Source organism: Lipotes vexillifer, unplaced genomic scaffold (genome assembly GCF_000442215.2).
Source record: "Lipotes vexillifer unplaced genomic scaffold, Lipotes_vexillifer_v1.1 scaffold585, whole genome shotgun sequence".
NCBI lineage: Eukaryota > Metazoa > Chordata > Mammalia > Artiodactyla > Lipotidae > Lipotes > Lipotes vexillifer.
Window position 1 is genome coordinate 1,092,536 of NW_006793006.1, and position 23,113 is coordinate 1,115,648.

At 36.4% G+C, this 23,113-nt stretch overlaps 2 protein-coding genes across 2 annotated transcripts in view; one reads left to right on the forward strand and one right to left on the reverse strand.

The window, feature by feature from the left end:
- Nucleotides 1–23,113, reverse strand: part of CDC73 (cell division cycle 73) — an 88,779-nt gene that overhangs the window by 28,555 nt on the left and 37,111 nt on the right. The window lies entirely within an intron of this gene.
- Nucleotides 9,879–17,605, forward strand: B3GALT2 (beta-1,3-galactosyltransferase 2). The gene is made up of 2 exons (XM_007466194.1): nt 9,879–10,465; nt 14,954–17,605. The coding sequence occupies exon 2, from the start codon at nt 15,075–15,077 to the stop codon at nt 16,341–16,343; it is 1,269 nt and encodes a 422-aa protein (XP_007466256.1). The 5' UTR covers nt 9,879–10,465; nt 14,954–15,074; the 3' UTR covers nt 16,344–17,605.

Sequence of the window (23,113 nt, forward strand, 5' to 3'; positions counted from 1 at the left end):
TATATATATATATATATGAAAAATCCACGGTTAACACCATACACAATGATGAAAGACTGAAAACTTTTCCCCTAAGATCAGGAACAAGATGTCCACTTTCCCCACTTCTACTCAACATAGTACCTGAAGTTCTAGCCAGAGCCATGAGTCAAAAAAAGAAATAAAAGACATCCAAAATCTGAAAGGAAGTGATAAAATTATCTCTTTGCAGATGACAAGATGTATATGTAGAAACCTAAAGATTCCCGGGGTGGGGAGGTTGTGCAGGGAACAGATGCCCTACCACAACTAATCAACTATTTCAGCAAAACTGCAGGGCGCAAAATCAACACACAAAAACCCACTGTGCTTCTATACGCTACCAACGAGCAATCTAAAAAAGAAACGAAGGAAACAATCCCATTTGTAATGGCTTTTAAAAAATCAAATACTCCAGAATAAATTTAACCAAGAAGCAAAAAAACCTGTACACTGCAAACTACAAAGTGTTGCTGAAAGAAATTAAAGCCATAAATAAATGGAAAGGCATCTATGTTCATGGACTGCTAGAATTAACTATATTAAGATTTCAATACTACCCAATGCAATCTACAGATTTAACACAATCCCTGTCAAAATCCCAAAGGTGTTTCTGCAGAAAGAAAAACTCATCCTAGAATTTATACAGAATCTCAAGGAACCCCAAGGAGGCAAACTAATTTTGAAAAAGAAAAAAGTTGGAGGACTAAAACTTCCAGATTTCAAACCTTACTACAGAGGTACAGTAATCAAAACACTGTAGTATGGCATAAAGACAGACCTATAGACCAATGGAATAAGACAGCCCAGAAATAAACTTTCACATACATGAAAGGTGCTAAGTCCATGCAATGGGGAAAGGACAGTCTTTTCAACAAATGATGCTGGGAAAACTGGATATGCACATGCAAAAGAATGAAGTTGGACCATTATCTTACATCATATATAAAAATTAACTCAAAATGGATCAGAAGCCTAAATTTCAGAGCTGAAACTTTAAGACTTATAGAAAAAAACAAAGAGTAAAAGCTTCATGACATTAGATTTGACATCAGTTTCACGGATATGACACCAAAAAGTACAGGAAACAAAAGATAAACTGGACTTCATCAAAATTCAAAGCTTTTATGCATCAAAGGACACTATCAACAGAGTGAGAAGTCAACCCAAAGAATGGGAGGAAATACCTGCAAATCATTTATTTGATAACGAATTAATATCCCAGACATTTGGTTATATTATTATTCTGGATGTGTCTGTGAAGATGTTTCTAGATAAGATTAACATTTTAATCAGCAGACTGAGTAAAGCAGATTGCCCTCCCCAAAGGAGATGGGACTCATCCAATCCACTGAAGGGCTGAACAGAACAAAAAGGCAAAATAAAAGAGAATTCACTCTGCCTGGCAGTGGTCAAGCTGGGACATGGGTATTCTCCTGCCTCAGCCTCAGACGGGAGCTTACACCAGCAGCCCTCCTGGTTCTCAGTCCTTCAGGCTCAGACTGAAGCTATACCATCCCATCAGCTTCCCTGGGTCACCAGCCTGACGACTGTAAATTCTGGGACTTTTCAGTCTCCCCAGGCACATGTGCCAATTCCTTATAATCAATCTATCTATCCTATTGATTGTTCCTGTGGAGAACCCAAACTAATACAGCAATAAAAATTTGGATCAAAAGAGAGGAAAAGAGAGTGAGACAGAACACAAAATCTTTAAAGAGGTATTCTTTCATACTGGGAAAATGTCAGGTTTTTAAAAATTATTTATCTATAGATTAAAAAATTACATCCACATGAACGTAGATGAAATGTTAATCACAGCACTGCAATTAGAAACAAACCAAAGCATGTGTACTGATCTCCTTTAACACCAAAGTCTATAATGATCACATACCTTCTGGAACAAATGAACAATTCTTTCTCACTGAGTTTTAATAAAAGCATTATCATTCTCACTTAAAACTGGCGGAATTGTTTTTATAGTGGCAGAGGGATACGGGTAAGGTAGAAGGTCCACAGGCTCATTTGTGTAGCTTATGGATCCATGGACTAAAAACAAATACACTGATGTTAACTAGAGACAGAATAAATCAGTGCAAAAAAAAAGCTTGATTTACAAGTCTTGAGCTCTAGGTTCTAGCTTTGGCCCTGCCACATTAAGAGTAGACCTTTGAGAAAAATCACAACCTCTCAGGGTCTTAGTTACCTTGCCTGTAAAATGAGGAAACTAGATTTTTAGATGACCTCAAAGGTCCAATTCTGCTCTGAAATTCCATTATTCTAATGTAAGTAATACCTTTTCAATAGGAACAATGCCATTACAGTACAACCTGAAGGGTCCAATTAACTGATTAAGTTTGAAGACATAATTCAATGTGAGTTTCTTCAAACCCATACAGCTTATAATTTTGCTCTATAGCTTATAAATTTGCTCTTCTTTTGTTTCGTGTGAATAAATAATATTCTCCTGCCCAGCTCCCTCTATCAAAGGTTACACGTTTGGAATTATATTAATTTCATTGTTTTGGGAACCAAAGATTATAGCTACTGGCAATATAGGTAGAAAGGGAAATAATATTGTAAGCTTTCAAAGAAAATATTCAATGTTTTACCATTTAATGATTCAAGAAACTGACTGAGGAAGCTAAAATAAAACACAGACCTGTACATACTTAACTATCTGAAATCACACATACTAAGACAGGCAACTGAAATGTCATGAAACATTATAAATTCCAGAGATGTTAATAAATACAAATTCTGTGAAAAGTTACAGAGGAAATATAGATAAAACTCAAAGTCTACTATGAGGATATTTATGAAAAAGAAACATACTCAATACGTTAATTAATAAGTAATCAGGGAGACACTAAAAAAATGGAGGGTACAAACAGAAATATATAAATTTTCATTTTTTAAATTTTAGTTCACTAAAACTCAGGAACTGTATTATCTGTGAGCCCTCTTTTTATTTATTAAAAGGGGATAAAATATTAGAAATACATAAAAATTAAACAGATAAAAATGTAACATAAAACCAACTACAGGGCTTCCCTGGTGGCACAGTGGTTAAGAATCCGCCTGCCAATGCAGGGGGACACAGTTCGTGCCCTGGTCCGGGAAGATCCCACATGCCTTGGAGCAACTAAACCCGTGTACCACAACTACTGAGCCTGCGCTCTAGAGCCCCACGAGCCACAACTACTGAGCCCGTACGCCACAACTACTGAAGCCAGCGCGCATAGAGCCCGTGCTCCACAAGAGAAGCCACCGCAATAAGAAGCCCGTGCACCGCAACGAAGAATAACCGCTGCTCGCCGCAACTAGAGGGAGCCCGCGCGCAGCAACAAAGACCCCATGCAGCCAAAAATAAACAAAATAAAATAAAATTATTTTTTTTAAAAAAACCAACTCCAATTGGGAAGATCAAAAGTATCAAAGCAGTGAAACTGAGTGAGACCACAGTGAATTGTACAAGACAAACTCTACCTGAAGGGAAAAACTAAATAACTATATAACATTTACTTCTAGTTATCTGTGCCATCTTTATAATGATTTGTGTACCCATCAAGTCTAGAAATCTCTTGAAAAAAAGGAACCTAATGATGCAATATCTCATATGCTCCTGTAATTTGTGTATATGCTTAATGTATTTGCTGAACGTAAGTGAATCCGTTGGGCATCCACTAAGAAATTAGGGAGGGGAAGAAATCAAACCCTAAAGTCAACCCTTACCCCTTCCTGATCCTATAACCTTTGCCTGTCTCTTTTGCAAAGTTTTGAAAACTTTGCAAAGTTTCTTTATACTAAAGTCCCTATTGCCAACCAGACCATAAACAATCATTCTGAAGACAGCTATGTTACGTACATGAATTTAAAATCAAGTATACTCAATGTATACATTGAGTATACTCAATGTTCCCAGGTCATCTCAAAAAGGCCCTTTGGGGAAAACATTCTATTTAGTTACTTCTGACTTTTGCATTCGTTACTTATCTACTAAAGCTATTAAATAAGAAGCATTAATAATTTATATTTGGGTAACTATGCTTCTTTGTGAAGTTTTAGTGCACTTGTAAGTTCTAACATATTACATCTACCTGAATTTACAAACTGTCACACTTTGTAATGAATTAATAGTGTTAATATTTTTAAATATTCATGTGCTGGGGAGCAGGGAGTCAGGAGTAAGACGCCTGAAACAATTTAAAGGTGCAGACCTAGTCGGCTTCACAACTCTATGTAAGAAATATTTTACACTGACCCCTCTAACAATCTAAAATTAAATGCACAGGTAACATTAACCTACGTATGTAAAATTTTTAATGGAAACCAATATCCTAGCAATATACTCTGTATTACAATTGTTTTAGATTCATTTAAAGAACTCACACACACACACACACACACACACACACACACACACACACACACTGAGACACTCAGAAGGCCTTGCTGTTTTCAAAGATTGTCTCCCACACTACAGACTACCTTTCCTGGCCACACTCACTAAATACCCTTCAATTATTTTGTCAGCCAAACACACCTTCCCTCGTAAACTTCTAGAACACCTCCTAGGAAAGTAGTATCAAGCCCAGTACTGCCTTCATTGATAACCCCAGCTCTAACCTCTAAGACTATTCCATGTGTGTCAAATAACAACTGAAAGATTCTAGTTGATTCGTGATAAAAAGAAACAGCTATGCTACTAAGAAACCAAAGAATAGAGGCTTCCCTGGTGGCACAGTGGTTGCGAGTCCGCCTGCCGATGCAGGGGACACGGGTTCGTACCCTGGTCCAGGAGGATCCCACATGCCGCGGAGCGGCTGGCCCCATGGACCATGGCCGCTGGGCCTGCACGTCCAGAGCCTGTGCTCCGCGGCGGGAGGGGCCTGCGTACCGTAAAAAAACAAAAACAAACAAACAAAAAAAAACAAAGAATATACAAGCAAAAAGGCATACCTCGTTTTATTGCACTTTGCAGATACATTTTTTTACAAATTGAAGGTTTATGGCAACCCCATGTTGTCAGATCATGGTTAGCATTTTTTAATTAAGATATGTACACTGTTTTTTTTAGACATAATGCTATTATCGCACAAAGTATACTGTAAACATAACTTTTCTATGCACTGGGAAACAAAAAATTCATGTGACTCACTTTATTGCGATTTCACTTATTACAGTGGTCTGGAATTGAACCCCAAATATCTCTGAAGTATGCCTTTACTATTTTTTTTCATTCATTAATTTACTGGCTGCGTTGGGTCTTCATTGCTGCACACGGGCTTCCTCTAGTTGCAGCGAGCAGGGGCTGCTCTTCGTTGAGGTGCACGGGCTTCTCATCGCCGTGGCTTCTCTTGTTGCGGAGCATGGGCTCTAGGCGCACGGGCTTCAGTAGTTGTGGCTCGCAGGCTCTAGAGCGCAGGCTCAGTAGCTGTGGCGCACAGGCTTAGCTGCTCCACAGCATGTGGGATCTTCCCAGACCAGGGCTTGAACCCAAGTCCCCTGCATTGGCAGGCGGATTCTTAACCACTGAACCGCAGGGAAGTCCCTGCCTTTACTATTAAAGTACTTGCCAAATTACTGCTGATTTTAGATGCTTACATTTTCCCTTAGGATCATTAACAGTTTGTATGAATTAAACCAGATAAAGGTGTCTACAGTTAGTTTTGAAAGAGACTTTAAATTTAGCTCTGCTTTCAAGTCTAAAGAAATTCTTAAACAATATGAGAAACTGCAGTACAAGCTTGTGAAAACTGAAGGAAAGAGTAAGGCAGGCAAACACTGACACTTGTGGTCATTCTGAGATTGCTAATTTGCAATCAGCTAATTCCTGCTTTGAGTTCAAAGAAAAGCGAAACTGGTTCATAAATCTTATATTAACTTCAAAGGAAAATGCCACATTTTTTTTTAAATTAATTAATTTATTTTTTTTATTTATGGCTGTGTTGGGTCTTCGTTTCTGTGCAAGGGCTTTCTCTAGTTGTGGCAAGTGGGGGCCACTCTTCATCACATGCACAGGCTCAGTAATTGTGGAAAATGCCACGTTCTTAATAAACACAATAATTTTTTTCAAAAATGGAAAACTACTAATATTAAATAGCCAAAAATATGCTATTTGTCCAAATCCTTTATGCAATGAAAAAGATGTCATCTGATTTTGAGTCAAAACAGTCAAGAGATATAAACTCCAAGCAAACACTGCTATGCAAAATTGCTGATTGATCTCAATAAAATTAAAATTGGTATCTAAATAACTGTGTCAAATGGAATTTTTTATAGTATGTTGGAAATTACACCTAATCCAAAACATTAAGATTCTTCTCCAGCACTGGAAAAAGATAGCTAGTTCTTCAGATGAAATAAATGGCTTGCATTTAGGGGCCAAAGAGTCAGACTAAAGCACAAACAGGAATGGAGACTAATGGAGGGAAAACCAGATTCATGTTCCCCTCCTCACATTACTCAAGGCTATTAGCTCATTCTCAGTGAACAGAAATCACCCACCATGGTTGAAGTGTTCTCCCCACAACCCTTTCTCCCTTATTCTTTTTACCAAGGACATTTAGTTGAATTTATATAGATAGGTGAATAGTATAATACTTGTCTTTCCTATTACATACTGAACAAATCTGTACCTGATTGATCATGTAATAATCACTCAGATACTATTAACAACATGAATAAAAAAGTAATAATTATTTCTGTACCCAGTAGAAACTAAGAGTTAGGAGGCATAGCAAATCCTGCTTTTAAATTCTGACTCCTTAGGGGACATTCTAGACATGCCCAGGAAAATCCTAAAATGAGCCTGGACAATGCTGGCCATAATGCATATATAATAGTAATATCCATCTATTTTCCCACCAGGGATGTGTTCTAAAATTAAAAAAACAGACCTATGCAAGTAAAAATTACAAGACATTTATAACTATAAAACTTAACAAAATAGCTGCCAGTGTGCTGAGTCTGACAAAGAAATTTGTCACATTTACTGAGAAAGTTTAACCACAGAAATCAGATGTTAAAAGAAATCAGACTAAAGGAAGACCTTCTACAAGCTTGCCTGTCATAAGATTTTTACCATTTCTCTTGGCTGGAAACATGCAGGTTGCTAGAAAAAGTCACTAAAGGAACTTTTATCTCACGTCTGCTGTTTTTCTGTAAAGTTCCTAACCAGCTTAACTTAAACATAAGAAACAGGATGCTAGAAGTTTCAAGTAAATTCTGATTCAGTACACAGGTACCCTTTCATTAGCTTTCAGGAGTCTCCTTTGCTGTGTAAACACTTTCCCATCGCAAGCACAGTTGAGACAATAGTCCACTGGGAATTCAGGGGCCTAATACTGCACCTAATACTGCAGGGAACCACTAACCAGCAGGTTACCTATGGAGTTCTCTTAATAATCAAGATCCATAAGAAATCCAGTGGGCATCAAAAAAGAGTCCAATCAAAAGAACAGCCACAAATAATTGCTTTATCCTTCCTGGAGAATGGGCAGGGAATGTAACTAAAACATCTTTGTATCTCTAACATTTAATAAGCTGTGCCTAATTTCAAATGTTGGCACACAGTAGTTGATCAGATATGTATTTGCTGATCAAGTGATTAAAGCAAAAATACAAACATCCATTTATACTGCTATGAATGATCTCTGGGTATGCTGTGCTAGTAACAGGAAAAAAGTCCCACAATTTCTCCAGCAGTGCCATGCAGCATAATAGTTAAGAAGAGAGGATAAGGACTTATTAATCTTGCTTTAATTCCCAGCTGGACTCTTTCTCATCACTAATCATCTGATATTTGGGATAATTAGTTTACAACTCTAAACACTGGTTCCTCATCTTTAAAATGGGTATTACAATAATAAAACAATTATGAGAAAAAAAGTCATTTATATAACAGCTCAAGTAGGCTTAGCACACAACATGAATTTAGTCACTGCTGCTAGTTGCACAGTCAAATCCTATGTCAGGAATTATTGATAAATAATGATCTACTACAAGCCACTTATACTTTTATAAAAAAAGTTATTTTAAGTAGGCACTTAAGCATTACTCTGCCACCTAAGTTTAATTTAAAAAAAAAAAAAGAGTAGTGTGGGCTTCCCTGGTGGCGTAGCAGTTAAGGATCCGCTTGCCAGTGCAGGAGACAAGGGTTCGAACCCTGGTCCAGAAAGATCCCACATGCTGCAGAGCAACTAAGCCCGTGCGCCACAACTACTGAGCCTGTGCTCTAGAGCCCGTGAGCCACAACTACTGAGCCCGTGCACCACAACTACTGAGCCCGCACACCACAACTATTGAAGTCCACATGCTTAGAGCCCGTGCTCCACAACAAGAGAAACCACCACAATGAGAAGCCTGCGCACCGCAACGAAGAGTAGCCCCCGCTCACCACAACTAGAGAAAGCCCGTGCGCAGCAACGAAGGCCCAATGCGGCCAAAAAATAATAAATTAATTAATTTTTTAAAAAAGAGAGTAGTGAGCATGTAATATGGGTGAACTTAGGGACTAAATGCCAAGAAACCTGGGTTTTAGTTCTCTCCTTCACACTTAACCAGAAAAAGTCAAAGCTCTAGGCCTTATATTTCCCATTTATAAAACTCTTACTGTTCCTTCTAACATTTCTAGGAAAATCACATACACTCCTTTAAAAAAGTCTTAGGATTCCTAAAACTACAAAACACAATTCATCAGCTATACTAAAAAACATGAGGACAAAAAAATGTTTAATATTAGAGAAAATGTAAATCTATATTTGAAATAACACACATTACTGGGGAAGATAGGTGGGATGAAAAATATACGACTACAAATATACAGTGTAAGTTTCAAAATAGTAAATTTCTATGAGTTAAGGTCCCTAAAGTCTCAGAGGAAAAACTGATAATTCAGGTTATTTAAAAAAAAAAAAAAAAAAAAAAAAAGGACAATGCCCCAGTACTTGCAGAAAAAAAAGCAGCAAGGTGCCCAACAGACTAATCATACAAAATATTTAAGAGTGAATATCTAGTGTTTACTGAAAAATTTGCTTGATGGCAAGTTACTAAACCATCCTGAAATATTAGGACAAATAAATATGATTAGTAAAACCTCATTACCCACCAAGATCCTGTATAAGTGTGCTTTATCCATTACATCATTTTGTTGAATTCCGCCATACATGTAATTTTAAAGAAAAAGAAAAATAAAAAATAAATGCTGACATTAAAAAGTGATTAAAAATAAAGTTTTGCTGCCTTCAAGAACACTAGAAACCGCACAAGAGTGAAAAAGAAGTGGGCTATCACAACACGTGTCAGTAAAGCAATCCACAGCAGCTGATTTACATAAATCCTAGAAAATGGTGGGGGGAGGGAGGGGGGAAGATGTCTACGTTACTGATTAAAAATGGTCTACGAGCCGCAACTAGATATTAGTAAAATGAAAATCAGAACAATTTGAGAAAAAAAACTTCAAGGGAAGGAGTGCACTGAAGGGGTTAAATTACACTAAGTTACATATCAAAACTTATATTGCTTATGCCCTATAAAATCATGTAACATGAAAACCAACATCTAACACTGAAAACATTTAGAAAGCCCGTGCTTGAGCATAAATTTAAAAAAAAAAGGAAATAAGCTGGAAAAAGATAAAATTATAACCATTCATTTCATGATCATCCCATTTTTGTATTATTCACTCATCACTACACTTACACTGAATATATATAATTTAGCACATGGAAGCAAATCTGTAAGCTTCTCCCTACCTTAGGTTTTTAGTCAAAATGAATGCAAACAATCACGTGGGATTCAGCCAAGCAGTGACGTTAAATTCTGCTCTGTCAGAGAGAGCATCTGTCAAGCCCACATTTAAACTGCTGCCTGCCTGTGCAGCAGCTGAGGAACCCTGGATTTCATATTACAGACTAAAACCCTGGTAAAACTGCTCAAAATCCTTCCTGCAGCTGCCAGGCAACAACGAAAGAGAGTTAAATCCTGTTCTTTTCCAATACAATCGAAGCACTCCATTCTAGCTCTGGCTGCTTTTGATTGCAGCTCAGTGTTCTTACTAGAAATATGGATACTGAGAAGAGAATACAGCACTGCATTGTCCGGCCAGGAAAACAGCAGATGTAAAAAGCTTCAATGCATCAACTGTCAGCAAAAGTCGACAGTGCTCCAAACAGAACGAACAACCACAGCTCTTTTGTTTAAAGAAAGAGAAAGAAAATGAAAGAAAGGAAAAACCTCAGAAGACTAGGACCCATATGAACAAGAAGGGGAACTCGAAGACAAGCAGACAGATGGACACTCTGGACACTGTGAAAAGCAATCGCAGGAGGCAGACTGCTGGGGGAGGTGCGCATGTTCGATAGCATCTTGGCTGAAGTGATGGCGTGCCAAAAGTATCTTCAGTGGGCATAATCCTCGCCTCATAAATGCCTGACCAAGGAAGGTATGTCGATATCTTGTTTGTGATACTCATTTAAATGTCTGTTACTTTTTTATAGCCCTGGAGGCACTAATATCTAATAAACAAGTTCATACAGTTCACTGTCCTTGAAACTATGAAAGGGTTTCTAAATATATGATTTTAAAATCTGTCATTGCTTTATTCAAGAAAATATGTAGCTTGCAGTAATTATGGATTACCGAAAAGGCAAACAGTAACAAGATGTGCTTAAAGGCTTCTCTGAGAAATTAAACTTTAAAAAAAAATCTGAAGTCCTCTAAAGAAAACATAGCAATCTTCTATCAAATTAAGTCAAGTTGAATCCTTATCCAATAAATGAAAATGCTCTCTTAAAAATGGCCATCAAAGAGGTCAATGCAGTGAAATTCATTAAATAGCATCAAAGATGATCTTAATATTGAGCTTTTTCAGTCCTTTCAAAACAAAATCTTAATATAGAACAGTTTTTAATAACAAAATGTTGCCTCCCATACCCATCTCCCTAAATAAAGATAACTTATTAACTCTGAGACTATCAATAAATTTTAAGTACCACCGAGCTGTAAGATACTATAAGGAAAGCATTTGCACAGGATCACAGAAGGCAGTGTGCATTTATGCACAGCACACCACCCCAGGAGATTTGCATGTTCACAAATACAACTTTAAACAAAGAAATATCAATACTTGCTAAAATTACCCCCTTTTAAAATAGTGAGCTTTTATTTTAAGCAACAGACTGATTCTAAATGATCAAAATATAAGACTGGTTTTGGTGATCATTTTTAAAGTGAAACTCAAAAACATAATATGAAAATACTCTGACATAAAAATATCCATGTAACAGCAATACAAGGTCAAAAAATTAAACTTAAATGTAGCCACTGTGCTTCCAGGTTATATAAATATGTAATGATGGACTAACTGGCATAGTATGTGTGTGCAGGGCAGAAATAAATCTAATAAACTATTTTAGTAACCGTCATAGAATAGCAACTCATGGCTCAGGAACTCGGGTATTTCTAAAATTTTTTTACAGATCGTCAAAGATCCTGATTTTTGCTCAATTTTACAGCACAACTCAACCTATTATTTAATAATCACAAAAGGCAAACATTTTTAAGACATATGTAGGGATTCCATTCTAAAGTTAAGATTAAACAAGTCTATCAGGCCCTATTATTATTAGAGCTCAACATCAACTCTCACTCACAGTATGAATTTTTATTCCATTAAGGAATGAAACCAGATGGTATTAAACAAAAAAATATGGTTGTAAAAAACCTCAAGTCTCTCTTAGTACCTTTATCTCTCAATGTTAAAGCCACCAATTAAACATTTTTATAAGCTAGCTATCTCAAAACAAGAGTGTAGAGTTTTTTATTCAAGCACCCCTTAAATCTAGAACTGTTCCCACAGACTAAAGATGTTATCACTTTTAGAAGCCAAATAATAAAAACAGCATGTGTGTGTGTGTGTGTGTGTGTGTGTGTGTGTGTGTGTGTGTGTGTGTGTGTGTGAGAGACAGAGACAGGGAGAAGTAACGGAACATTTTATAGTAACATCCTCTCCATGAGCGTCAACCCATAAGATGTAAATACATATTAATCACTTGATAATATTACCATAAAAACCCATAAGAGACAAATCAAAGCTATTTCTACGCTGAAAATGTAAAAGTGCAAAACTACTTAGAATGTCAAAAATATTTTAACTTTCTGGTCTTGTTTCCACTTCTTAAGAATTAATGTACAACAGGCAGGAACTAGAGAATAATTTTATCTTTTAATAAAAGGAGGAATAGTTACTTTAATTGTACTTTCTTTTTAACAGTAAAATTATGATAAATATCTGAAAAATGTTTAATAAAGAATTTTTTTAAGGCTAGACACATGCACTACATTTACCAATGGGAGATTAAGAAATGAATATATATGGATTTCAAGCCTGAGCAGCTGGATATTTACAAACATACAAATATCATGAATTTACATTAAGATGCATCTCCATCACCTATCGCTACAAAATCACATAGGACCATAAACTACATGTATGCCAGGTTACAATATATAATAATTTGCTGTTTTCTGTAACACTGAAATACTTTAGAAATATCACTTCAGGTATAATGTTTTCATAAAAATACAATTTACTAATATATTTACCTTCATTCATTTTTTCAGTCCTTTATTCAAACATGCATTCAAACATCTGACCTTCTATTTATTGCTTCTTAAACCATCAAATTTACACTTTTAAAAGATCTAAATGATTAGACTTTAACCAGTTTCCAAGCATTCTGTATCAAGAGAAAGCTGACACATTTAATTTAGCTTTGGAATGTTTAAAATAGATTATCAAATAAATTTTAAAAGCAACTTTTGTTTCTTTTAAATTTACACACATAACCCTTATATCTACTGGCTTCTTTACGGGGTGGAGGGAGAATTATTACTAAATATTTCATTTGAAAATAAAAGCTTAGAAAGAGTCTCCTCATCTAAACAGAATGGCCAACTATTTACAAGTGTAAGGAGGAGAAAAGTGAGTTTCTAAACCAGAACACTCAGCTCTGTTATTTTCAACTGAGCTCACCACAGAACTATGTTTTACTGGTACGGTGAAGTGTCTTAGTCTTCATCAGAGTAATGTGAAATTAAAATTCAGGTAAATAAATCCTAATAAATAACTAGATTCTATTTTTTTAAAATCTGAAAACTTAAGGAAGAAAAACACTGCTCCTATTTCACAAAATGATTAATGTAATTTTCTACATTTGAGAAACACCATAACTTCTAAAAGCACTACATAATCTCAGATACTAGAAATCATCAAAAGCTAGCGCCTGTACTGTTACGCTTCAGAGATCTCGAATCCCCACCTGCTTGCTCCTCCTAGTGGCTTCTGCTAGAACAGGAGTCTAACACTTCCCATCAATATTTTCAAAATACTTTACATTATATGAGTGCTATTCTAGTTATTCAATTATATAAGGACTTCCATGTAAATGCCATTATTTTCCCCAAATAACTGAAATTCTTATCGAGGTTAAGCAAATTTGGTATTAACCATAAACCTTTCAATATCACAGGCTACATAAACACATTCATATGTGTATATATAATTTCAAATAAACAAACGCTCCTACAATAAATGTTTTTAATTGACCAGTTTTCTTTTACATAAAGAAATAATTTCCACAATAAAAAGTTGAAAAAATTAAAATTACACAGAAAGGTTTGTATTCTCTTTTAATAAGAATTCAAGCTACAGCTCCTTACCCATCCTTTACCCCCACGCCTTGATCCAGAAAAATAACAAACTGAAAAAACATGAACAAATTTGTGCTATGCACTAAAAAAACTTGTTCAAAGACCAGTTCTTAATATGCGGCATCGTGAACTTCCCATACTGACATCTCATAAAATTTTTTTTCTAAATGTAGGGCTCTAAGTGTCATGCTAGCAGAAGTCCTAAAAATGTAAAAAATTCTCTACATGCAAATTTAGAACACAGCATAACTCAAAAATCTTTTAAGATGCATTTTGTGAAATTTAAAATTTTAAATAGTTGGGGATACAATAATACCTAGTGTCTATATTTTGTAAGAAATCTGAAAAGACTATTCAAAGCAGTTCTTTGTTTAGTTCTAACATGGAGATTCAACTGAGATACGTGATAGTACTCTGTGAAGTCCACAGATAATTAAAGATAATTAGTTGCTATATTATAAAAGTCAATCTTAAGTCTAAGTAAGGACAATGATCTCCTGAACACCTCATGTCTGAAGTGGAAGGTTAACATGAGAAAAGAGTACCTGCAAATGTCCATCATTTATTACTGTCTTAAAATCCTGCACTGAAGTTACTGAACCCTGAACATTAATTCTGACAGGTGCGTCTTCTCACTGACTTTCTCGACACAGTAGGGACCAACGGAAACATGCCAAGCAGTGTACTGTGACTAACAAAACTCTGCCATAATCAACCTTGCACCGTCTGTCCCACAACTGATACATGACCATTTTACAAAAAAGGCTGCTGACTGTGCACCATACCACCAACGGTATGTCAAATCAATTTTAATTAATGCCAATACATTTTCCATCTGCTCTCAGGCCTCCTTACATGGCCTCTCTCAGGGATCTAGCAGCATTTTCCTCTTTTCCACGCATACAACTTCTAATCTTTAACTTAAGTCAACAAGTACAAGTGACCAGAGCTCCTGAGATAGATGATGAAATAAGTGGAAGAAAATCAGTCCATTCACCTCTCTTTAAAGTGGTCACTGTGCTCCAAAGGTGTATTTTTAAAGAAATTAATCCTGTTCTCAGGATATTACGTTGCCAAGGGAAGACAAATCATAAACGTTGTTCCTGGGTTATCCTATTTTCACAGCTTAAAAATTTCCATGTGCCCTAATTTTATTAGTCTCTTTCAAGCAGTTCTGTGATATTTCCACTCTGTAAACGTTTATGCTTCATCTTTATAGAATGACTGCGAGGGAGACGACGTGACCGCATTAGAAAATGATTACCAAAGAACAGTACTGATTCAGGGGAAGAACACATTCTCAGCCACCGATCTCTCATCCACTGCTGGGTATTTACAACATGCTTCAGTGGAGAAGAAGACACTGCTGCTTCGCAAAGATGAGCTGGAATGCCAAGAGGTCTCTGTTCCGTACCCATCTTATTGGTGTACTTTCTCTCGTGTTTCTTTTTGCTATGTTTTTGTTTTTCAATCATCATGACTGGCTGCCAGGAAGAACTGGATTCAAAGAAAACCCTGTGACGTACACTTTCCGTGGATTTCGTTCTACAAAAAGTGAGACAAACCACAGCTCTCTTCGGAACATTTGGAAAGAAACAGTCCCGCAGACTCTGAGGCCTCAAACAGCAACTAACTCCAATAACACAGATCTGTCACCACAAGGAGTTACAGGGCTGGAGAATACACTCAGTGCCAACGGAAGTATTTACAATGAAAAAGGCACTGGACATCCAAATTCTTACCATTTCAAATACCTTATCAATGAACCTACAAAATGCCAGGAGAAAAGCCCTTTTTTAATACTACTAATAGCTGCAGAACCTGGACAGATAGAAGCTAGAAGAGCTATTCGGCAAACTTGGGGCAACGAAAGTCTAGCACCTGGTATCCAAATCACACGAATTTTTTTGTTGGGTGTAAGTATTAAGTTAAATGGCTACCTTCAACGTGCAATCCTGGAAGAAAGCAGACAATACCACGATATAATTCAACAGGAATATTTAGATACATACTATAATCTGACCATTAAAACACTAATGGGCATGAACTGGGTTGCCACATACTGTCCACATATTCCATATGTTATGAAAACTGACAGCGACATGTTTGTCAACACCGAATATTTAATACTTAAGTTACTGAAGCCAGACATGCCTCCTAGACATAACTATTTTACTGGTTACCTAATGAGGGGATACGCACCCAACCGAAACAAAGACAGCAAGTGGTACATGCCACCAGACCTCTACCCAAGTGAGCGCTATCCTGTCTTCTGTTCCGGGACTGGTTATGTTTTTTCTGGAGATCTGGCAGAGAAGATATTTAAAGTTTCTTTAAGCATCCGTCGTTTGCACTTGGAAGATGTATATGTAGGGATCTGTCTTGCCAAGTTGAGAATTGATCCTGTCCCCCCTCCCAATGAGTTTGTGTTCAATCACTGGCGAGTTTCTTATTCAAGCTGTAAATACAGCCACCTAATTACCTCTCATCAGTTCCAGCCTAGTGAACTGATAAAATACTGGAACCATTTACAACAAAATAAGCACAACGCTTGTGCCAACGCAGCAAAAGAAAAGGCAGGCAGGTATCGCCACCGCAAACTCCACTAGAAAAGACAACTTTTTTTTTTTCCCCAAACGTGCGATCTGTAAAATATTGCTAAAAGCATGTATAGTTAAAACTGATTACATCCATAGGACAAGTTTTAGTTAAAACTCATCGCATAAAGGAATCCAAAAATATTTTTTTAATTTCTGAAGAAGGTAATTCTTAAAAATACAACACGATATAACAAAAAGGTATCCCAAACAATCTACTAAAAATCCACATAAGGGGATTCTGTGTATTAACATGCAATAACAGGCGTGCATACATCAATGGTTCAACTCTTACGTTAGGGGCCAAGAAGGTGTATTTGAATATGTTTTCCACATAAATTTTAATTTAAGAAATGGATACAGTCAAAAGACTTTGGATTCAGTTTTTCATTTCAATATATAATTAAATGTAAATAAAACATTATTGTCAATTTTAAGGAAACTTTATAATTGTGCAAAGGACAAATTTTGACCTATTCTAGGTTTCTAAAAACCATATTCCATGCAATAAGATTTAGTTGAATTATTCCATAAACATATTTATAAAGTTCCGATGTTTCATCAATGCAGTTCTCATCTAAGTATTTACTTTTTAAAAACAATTGAGATATTCATTTTCTTTTATCAATACGCACATATACTGGGGGAATTTATTTTGACATGACGTGATAAAATGTGAAAAAAAAAATCAATGTGTCTCAGGCTCACATTTTTATTAAAAAAAAATTAAATGTTTCAAAATAGAACATCTGTTCCCTCGTTGGTGTTCAGGGCCAAGCTAGTATTTCAATGATTTACTCAATCAACCAGTTACTGCACTCTCAAGGAGCATCACCAGTTAACTTCAAGCTTATCTGAAAAAATCTATCATTTTCCTCTAACTGAAGCAAAAGTGATTACTTACAGGCACAAAGAGGATGCACTGTTGAAAAAAGATAAAGGATAAAGAGTGCAGCGGCAGTTTCATTCAATACATTTTAAGATGCATGTCTGCCAAACTGCAACATATGGAAAGTTTATTTCCTGACAGCAGGTGTACACATGCCAGTACTTAATCATTTTACGGCACCTACTTCTTTCTCTGAGTGCCAAGTTTACAAACCTGCAGTTTTTAATTTGGTGGATGACAAATATTCTGCACCACCGATTAAAAACTTTCTTGGGAGGGATGGGGGAAAGCTACAAATGTTTGATGAACACTTGATTCTAGGATGAACAATGTATACAATGCACTTTTATCAAGTTTTTAATAAAAAAGGTAAACAAAAAACCTTTACTGAGTGTTATGGTCCAAATGCTTCACAATAATTTTGTATGGCTCCATTATAAATTTTAAAATCAGGAAATACCCATTAATTTTAAAAAGGTGTTTTTACTTTAAACAAGTATATAAATTTATCAATCTTGCTCAGTGAGGATGTCACTTATCCTAATTCTAATAACAATCATTTTCATCCTTGATTCTATTCCGAAGAGTTATCCACCAAAACAGAATTCTAACATGTTACAGTTCAGAATCACAGAGACTGCTTCAGTACTTATCACTTAATGCGTTGAATTCTATTTATACTCAACTCATCTCCCACTTTCAGTTCAGTTGTCTAAGTGTTCTATTCTACATAGAATAATTCTGAATGTTGAGCTAAATAACCCCCCAGCTCTTGGTAAGGTCTGTTTTTCACTTAATTTATTCTGTATGGTTATAAAAAGACTAAAATTACTAAATACCAAAATTACTAAAGAAAGGTCACACATAAAAGGATAATACCAAATTAGATAAGTCTGATGAAAGACAAAAGGAATCCTTCCCTCAGTATAATCCTCTCCTTAATACTTCAGAAGTTTTATTTCTTAAAAGTATAAGTATATGCATGTATGCATCCACAGGTATGTACTCAGAAACAATCCAAACACTATGTGTACAAATTATTATTACAGTGTAGTATCTTTAAAAGATAGCATTTTCCTTCCAGAAAAATTCAAGTCTAAAAAAGATGACTTGGAATCTCATGACACTCCAAGTTCTCAAAGAGCACTGAATCAAATAACAAGTGTTTTAGTACTGCTGAAAATCTTTATTTTAAAATAAGTATTCTGCTATTAATTTATTTTTGACCTTCCATTCTGAATATGCAAGCTGATTTCAGCAAAATATGATTTTCAAATTCATATTATGATATTTAAAAATACAGCATTTAAACATCTCACCAAATATAACTGTGCCTCATTCATGCCCAGTACTATGTAATTTTTACTATGCATGAAAATACAATTTTAAATGACAGCACTTGCATTTGGTCAAAGAAAAAAATTACAGGAACAACCAAGTAATCTTTATGCTCGAAGTGTTACGAGATATTGTGGAAGATAAAAATACCAAAACTTTCAATACTTACACTAGTTTATTTTGATCAAGATTATATAGGTGATGAAATTCTAATTCAAGTAAAAAAATTTTCTTTCTCACCTCTGAGTATACAGTACAATCACAAAAAATCAACTGGAGTCTTATTAATATCTATTACTAAAACCCCTATAAAAATAATACCAACACAGCAGCAGGAACTATTTACTGACTGAGAGTACGCTGTGTGCCTGGTACTGTGTTAAAGCACTTTACACACATATCTCGTAAAATCCTTATAAGTAACACTAAGAGATACGAAAGACTGGTACAAGAGGTTAAATACCTAAGATCACACAGCTAGTAAAACAGCAGGGTTCCACTGCAAAGACTCTTAACTATTATGCTATTCTGCTACATACTTCACATATGACTCCTGCTAGAGGGTCTAAAAAGCTAAGCAAAAGCGGCCTGTCCTCTCTTCTATGCCATGCTTATTCTTCACCTTTTGCTAGGATCTCCAACTGTTTTCTCACACTGGAGGGACGCCTGATGTCAGGTGCAAATAAAGAGAAGGAGGAGGAGAGGAAATCTGATCCCTCAGTTATTTTTTCTTCTCCTTTTCAGTTGCTGATGTCTGGGGGCCAGAAACTCAAAAAAGCTAAGAATTACTGCTTATCTCTTGCTCCTCTGGGCACTGAGACACATCTGTAAACAACAGGCAGGTGGCACTTAGAAATTATGTAAAAGGTGCTTCTTTTGAAGTACAATTTGATCATTGTTAGTAGACAAAAGTAGCACCGCATTTACTCACTCTACTGGTTACTCGCCTACTGTTTTGTGATGAGGTGGTAAAACTGATTTATCCAGCTGGTTCAGGTTTGTTTTCAGTTTTTACTGCTTAACTACAAAATTTGACTATTAAATTAACACAGATTTAAGAAGCCAAAAAAAAAAAATCTCTACCATACCTACATTTTAACACACCTCACAGAGTATCAGTGTATCGCTTAACATGACTCTCGGAAGACGGGTAATGTGCATCAAATACTAACAGGGGCCATTCTAAGTTTTGGCCAGGAACCTGTTGCTGCGCACTCCATCAGCACACACACACACGCCCTCCCCCAAGCACGATATAACTCTACACCTTACTACTTTCGAGATCCGATTTGCCAGAGAAGGAAGAAAAACGTTTCTGTATTTGCAGGAAGTGTTTCCCCTCCCTCCACCAGCAAAATGTCTGAGCTAAAGGACAACTAGAGTGAAAGCAACTGCCTCCATCTGTTTATTAATCTAATTATTTCAACTTCTCACTGAAGCCTATAGATTCTCAGTCTGAATTTCACTTGAGACAGTATCCTAAACGTTGAGAAATGAAAATAAATCAATGGCATCACAAAAAATAAATGTTAAATAACAGAAAGCTCTAACACTATATGCAAAATCTTAAATTCATGCTTGTATAAGTTTTTAATTAAATGTTTAAAAGATACTAATTTATACAATAAAACTAATAAGGGTTGTTTGCTTCACTGTCACACCTAAAATGCTAGTAAAAACATATATTTGAATATAGATAACAAACAGAATTAGCATGAGATTCTGATGGCAATGAGAATTTTCTAACATACTGGCAGATTTCCTTTGGGGAGCTACTCCACCCTCAAATAAGAAAGTTCTAGGAAAACTTTCAATCAAGACACCCTGCCTTGCACTAGCCAAGCTAAGATAACCAAAGACCCTCTCTTATTGCAATCTGAATCCTGAAGGAAACAAACACACGCACACAAAGAAAATGACTGGAGCTGATTCACTTGAACTTCAGCACCCTGCAGAAATTACCCACTGATTCTTGTTCTCTAGATCCCAGAGCTGCTACGGTTCCTGTCCCTTCTACCACTTGATTCTTTAATTTTTTGAACTCACCTATAATATTCTGATACTTTTTTTTTTTGGTTTCAGTTAGAGTCAATTTTTAACCAAAGAATCCTAAGTGATAGAAAACCTACCACTAGCAAATGCTGCAGTGATAAAGTCGTTCCTAGGTTCTAGGATGACTTCAGAATGCTCTATAAGACCATGCCCTCTGTGTGCTTTGCCACCTGAACAAGTCAGGAGTGTAAAGGGATCCAAGAACAACTTTCTGTTAAAGAAAACAGGCTGAAAATTTTAGAGCTGTTCATAATCCATATTCATGGCAAGGCCTCACAAGAAAACAAAGTAGTTTTTGTGCATATAACATAATACAGCGGAGAGCATGTTGCTATAGATACCTTATTACTGAAGAGGGATCAGGGAAACAGGCTTGGGAGCTGTGTTTCTACAGCCACACCACCATGGGGGAGAGGCAACGTGTCTCCCAAGTAACCACCAACATGGAAGTAACCATCAGCACAGCTGCCTGAGCCCCCTGCACTGTAAAATGCTGTCTAAGCTTAGAAATGAATGAACAGAGAAGCCTGACCACACCTTCACATCTGCTGTTTAAAACTATTCCTTTATCAGAGATCTTTTCGTCTCCTGATAAGGCTAAAAAAAAAAAAAAAAAAAAAAAAGCTACAACCTTCTTCCTGGTAGATTTATGTAAAGGAGGGAAGAGAATGAATGACTCCTCTACACTGAAAGAGAAAGCTAATAACTGGGCCCAAAAGACAAGTAAAGTTAATCTTTACAAAAATAAAATGAATTTCTTAATCAAAGTTCATAAGCATAACCCCAAATTTAAAGTATTTGTATGTCTGAGTGTCTTTAAGTACACACATTTAACAGTACATTTAAATCCAGTTATCTTCTCTCATCTCCAAATTTTAAAACTTTTAAAATAACATTTCTTGTCTGAGTGAATGGCTATATCCAGTCAGTGGCCACACGAAAATATCCAGAGTCATCCTCACCACTTCCTTCTCTTACTATCACCCGTATCGCTCTATCCCCAAAACCTGGATTCACAGTGGAATCCACCCACTTTTCTTCATCTTACGGCTCTAGTAGTTCAAGTGAGCAAAACTTTTACAACTGGTTTCTTCACAGTCACCCAATCTGCTTCCCATATACTACTGCCAGAATGATACTTTCAAAACCACAAAACTATTCACATCATCCTAAGGCTTCAATGGATTCCCAATGTTCTTAGGATAAATACCAAAATCCCTGAAATCCTTGGATAGCGGCAGGGCCCATGAATGACTCTCTTCCTTGCTAAAGCTAATTTCTCTACCCAATCTTTTGATCTTACTGCTGCCTTTTACTTCACTCCATAATGTATCCTCTCTTCCTCAAAGCAATCAACAAACAAAAAATCCTAGATTAGAAACAGTGAACTAAAATTTGCCTCAATAAAACAGCCTCACCTTTTTTGTTTGCAGCATTTTCATCTTATTTGAAAGGAAACTTATTTTTAAGGCGTCAAAATCAATTCTTCTTTATAGTGAAAAATTGATTTTGACATCTTAAAAATAAGTAAGACTCAACCACTGGCTTATACATGGGCTCACCCACACTGCAAATAAAGCAACATATAAGTAAATATATGTTGACAAAAAGAAAGTACAAGTATTCTGGAAATAATTACTATAATCAGTTCCACAAAGGTGAAGGTCCCTCACATGACAGTGCATTTCTAAGCAGGGACCATGATGCTGAAGAAGATCAAGAAGTGTTAACCTTCCTCAACAGAAATTCAATGCAGATGAAACCCCTAGGCATCATTTCCCAAACAGACCAGTTTACCATGCTATGTTCCAGAACTCTAACACTAGGTTAATAGAAATTCTTGAGTCCAGTCCTCCTTAGCGTTGAAGAAATATCCAAAAGTCCACTCACTTGAAAAATATTTACTGAGAGCCTAGGCATTAAGACATGAGCTGTAGACACAATGATAAACAAAAACAATCATTAAGTTGCTGCCATAATACTCCTTTGACAGAGAAAGCCATGTATCACATCTTCATACAAATAAGTGGAAAGGAGAACTATGATATCTGTCATGAAGGAAAGATACACAGTGCTTTGCAAGCATATAACGGGAACTGACCTGACCTATGGTCAAGAAAAGCCTTCTCAGAAGAACTGTTTGTTAACATCTAAGAAATAACTAGATGTTAATCAGGCAAAAGGGGAACAATTCCAAGAAGAAGAAACAGCAGGTACAATGGCCCCGAGGTTAGAGTAAACCATGGCACAAAAATAAAGAGGAAGATTGGTATGAGATGATGCCAGAAAGGTAAAAAGAGAGAGAGACATGGCTCCCCTGGTGGCGCAGTGGTTGAGAGTCCGCCTGCCGATGCAGGGGACACGGGTTCGTGCCCCAGTCCGGGAAGATCCCACATGCCGCGGAGCGGCTGGGCCCGTGAGCCATGGCCGCTGAGCCTGCGCGTCCGGAGCCTGTGCTCCACAACGGGAGAGGCCACAACAGTGAGAGGCCCGCGTACCGCAA